The 2,437-nt window shown below is 56.2% G+C and overlaps 1 protein-coding gene across 1 annotated transcript in view; it reads left to right on the top strand.

Moving 5' to 3' along the window:
* LOC104491009 (protein NLRC5-like) overlaps nt 1-2,437 on the top strand; it is a gene marked incomplete at its 5' end in the record, with an annotated part of 29,160 nt that overhangs the window by 22,429 nt on the left and 4,294 nt on the right. Inside the window, 3 exons of the mRNA XM_010133364.1 lie at nt 297-380; nt 1,659-1,742; nt 1,902-1,985. Coding sequence (XP_010131666.1) covers nt 297-380; nt 1,659-1,742; nt 1,902-1,985 — 252 coding nt within the window. The remainder of the gene's footprint in view (nt 1-296; nt 381-1,658; nt 1,743-1,901; nt 1,986-2,437) is intronic.

The raw sequence follows: 2,437 nt of genomic DNA, 5'->3' as shown, positions 1-2,437 counted from the left end.
ACGCTTTCTCCACGACCGCTGACCGCACTCCTTCCTCGTGAGCAGGGGCAAATCCGCTGAGCCGGCATGGCCAGAGCCCCGTGTCCCTGCCGGCAGCAGCAGCTATGGGTCTGTGCTGGTCGCTTCTTCTCTCCCAGACCCCTTCACTAAGACTAATCCACATGGATCCCAGGTTAGCACCTGCCCCGGGCGCCAGTTCCAGAGATGTAGCAGTGACCTTCTCGGGAAGTTACACGGGAGCTTTTGTTACCGCTTTATTCTAAACCGATCCTCAGGACGCCTGTTTCTTCTCTCAGCTTGCAGAGCAATAACATTGGGCCGGCCGGAGGGATGGAGCTGGCCAGAGCCCTGGTGGCCTGTGGGCTGCTGGAAGAGATAAGGTAGGTCATGGCGGGGTCCTCAGGGTGGTGCCCAGCGTATGGACTCTCTGGGTGGGAATCCCTGGCCATGGGCTGTGGCGTAGGCTCTTTCCGTGCTCGGGGGGACTCCGCAGAGGCCAGTCCCTCCTCTCGTGGGACGAGAGGAGGTGCTCTCTGAAGGTCACGGCAGTGCTGGGCTCGGATCCCGGCAGACGTTAGACCTTGCCTGTTTGCCAGGCGTTGTGTAGCCACGTGGCTTTCAGCTGCTGCAGGCGGTAACCCGGGGCGCAGCAGAATTTCTAAATACGGAACTGAAGGAGCGGAAGTGACGTGCAGTAACACCTCTCGCTGCATCCTGGATGCCCCCTTCCCTGTTATGTGTTTGTTTATCGTTGTGTGCTTGTTATGGGGTTTATTATTGTTCTGTGTGTGTTTGTTATTTGGACAGTGCCCTTAATAAGCTTTAGCCTTTGGTCAGCCCTGAAGTGGCCGGACAGTTGGACCGGATGATTGTTGTAGGTCCCTTCCAGCTGAAATATCCTCTTCTCCTCCTCTTCTCCGTCTCTTCTCCTTCTCCTCTCCTCTCCTCTCTTCTCTCTTTTCTCCTCTCCAGATGAGTTAGGGTGTTGGTGATTCGGTGTGAGCTGTGTTAGAGCATTGTCCCTTCCAGCTGAAATATCCTCTCCTCCTCCTCGTCTCCGTCTCTTCTCCTTCTCCTCTCCTCTCCTCTCTTCTCTCTTTTCTCCTCTCCAGATGAGTTAGGGTGTTGGTGATTCGGTGTGAGCTGTGTTAGAGCATTGCCATGGCTGGTGTTTGCTGGTAGGTGAGAACAGAGCTGCGCACCCTGGCACAGGCTCTAAGGCAGCTCCTGCTGCCCCCGGTGTCTTTGAGAGCCATGTCTTCTTTCCACTCTCCCTCACCGTCATTTCTTCTCAAGTCACACCAGTCCTTAACTCCAGTACAACTTTGTATTTCCAGTTTCATGTGCCACACTCGGTGTGCTGCAGCTCCGTCCGTCTTAGGCACTGGTACAACCCCACACTGCTGTCTGCATGCAGCTCGCCGCCGAAGGGCGCAGGGTGCGAGTTAGAGCAGGGCTGCCGTTCCCATGTCACCAAGTGGGAACTGACTTGGGGCTGCTGGGTGCCGACCTGGCTTGTCCCTGCTGTTGGCAGCCCTCGCTGCGCTGGGTGCTAGTTGCTGACTTCCCAGTTTGCACAGTTACGTTCTGGTGGTGGCTTTTCTCTGACCGGACCCACTGTTCTGCGGCCACTCAGAGCTCTTCGGTTATTCTTACAGTTTATCAGAAAATGACCTCGGGGAGGGAAGTATCCGTGCCCTGTCCGAGGGGCTGCCGTGCTTGGAACGCCTCCGGAAGATCGAGTGAGTAGAGGGCGGTGACGGCGGCAGGGCAACACCTGGCTGGCTTTGCTGGTAGCGCTGCCAGGGCAGGGGTGGGGCAGATGGTGCTGGTGCCCCAGGCCCCACAGTTCTGCCACCAGCGTGTCGCGCCCTCTGTTTTCTCTCTCCTCGCTGCTTCAGCTTGAAACTCTGTGGAATCGCTGATGACGCTTCCAAATCACTCTCTCACGGCTTCCGGCGGTGCCCTTCCCTGGAGGAGATAACGTGAGTGTGGGAGCGGGAGGGAGGCCACAGGGACACAGCTCACTCGGCGCAGTGTTGGCTCCTAGTTTCAGCTGCGGCACTCTTCTGACCCTGACAAATGCTTGTCGATACTTAGCACTAAGTACTTTAGTGATAAATTTACTAGTAATTTACTAATTGACTACATTCACTACTAAAAACCTCCTGCTATAACTAGCAACTCCCTGGAAGCTGAATGTGAGGAGCTGAACAGAATATGGAGGAAAACTCTGCTCCGCAAACTGCCCACCACCCTTGGTCTTTTAGCATCTCCTCTGCGAGGCAGGAGAAACTCCCCATCCTGCTCTGTGGGCTCCGAGCCTTGTCTCCAGTTTTGTACCAGATGGTCCCAGCTGGCCCTCGGAGCGGAGCAGGAGCCTCTCGGTGCAGCTGTAGAGGCTGGGGTGAGGGGAAAGCAAAGAAATTCATGCCAG

Source organism: Buceros rhinoceros, unplaced genomic scaffold, assembly GCF_000710305.1.
Source record: "Buceros rhinoceros silvestris isolate BGI_N320 unplaced genomic scaffold, ASM71030v1 scaffold14983, whole genome shotgun sequence".
Classification (NCBI taxonomy): domain Eukaryota; kingdom Metazoa; phylum Chordata; class Aves; order Bucerotiformes; family Bucerotidae; genus Buceros; species Buceros rhinoceros.
Note: the sequence above shows the minus strand (reverse complement) of the source record. Positions and strands in the feature narration are given on the sequence as shown.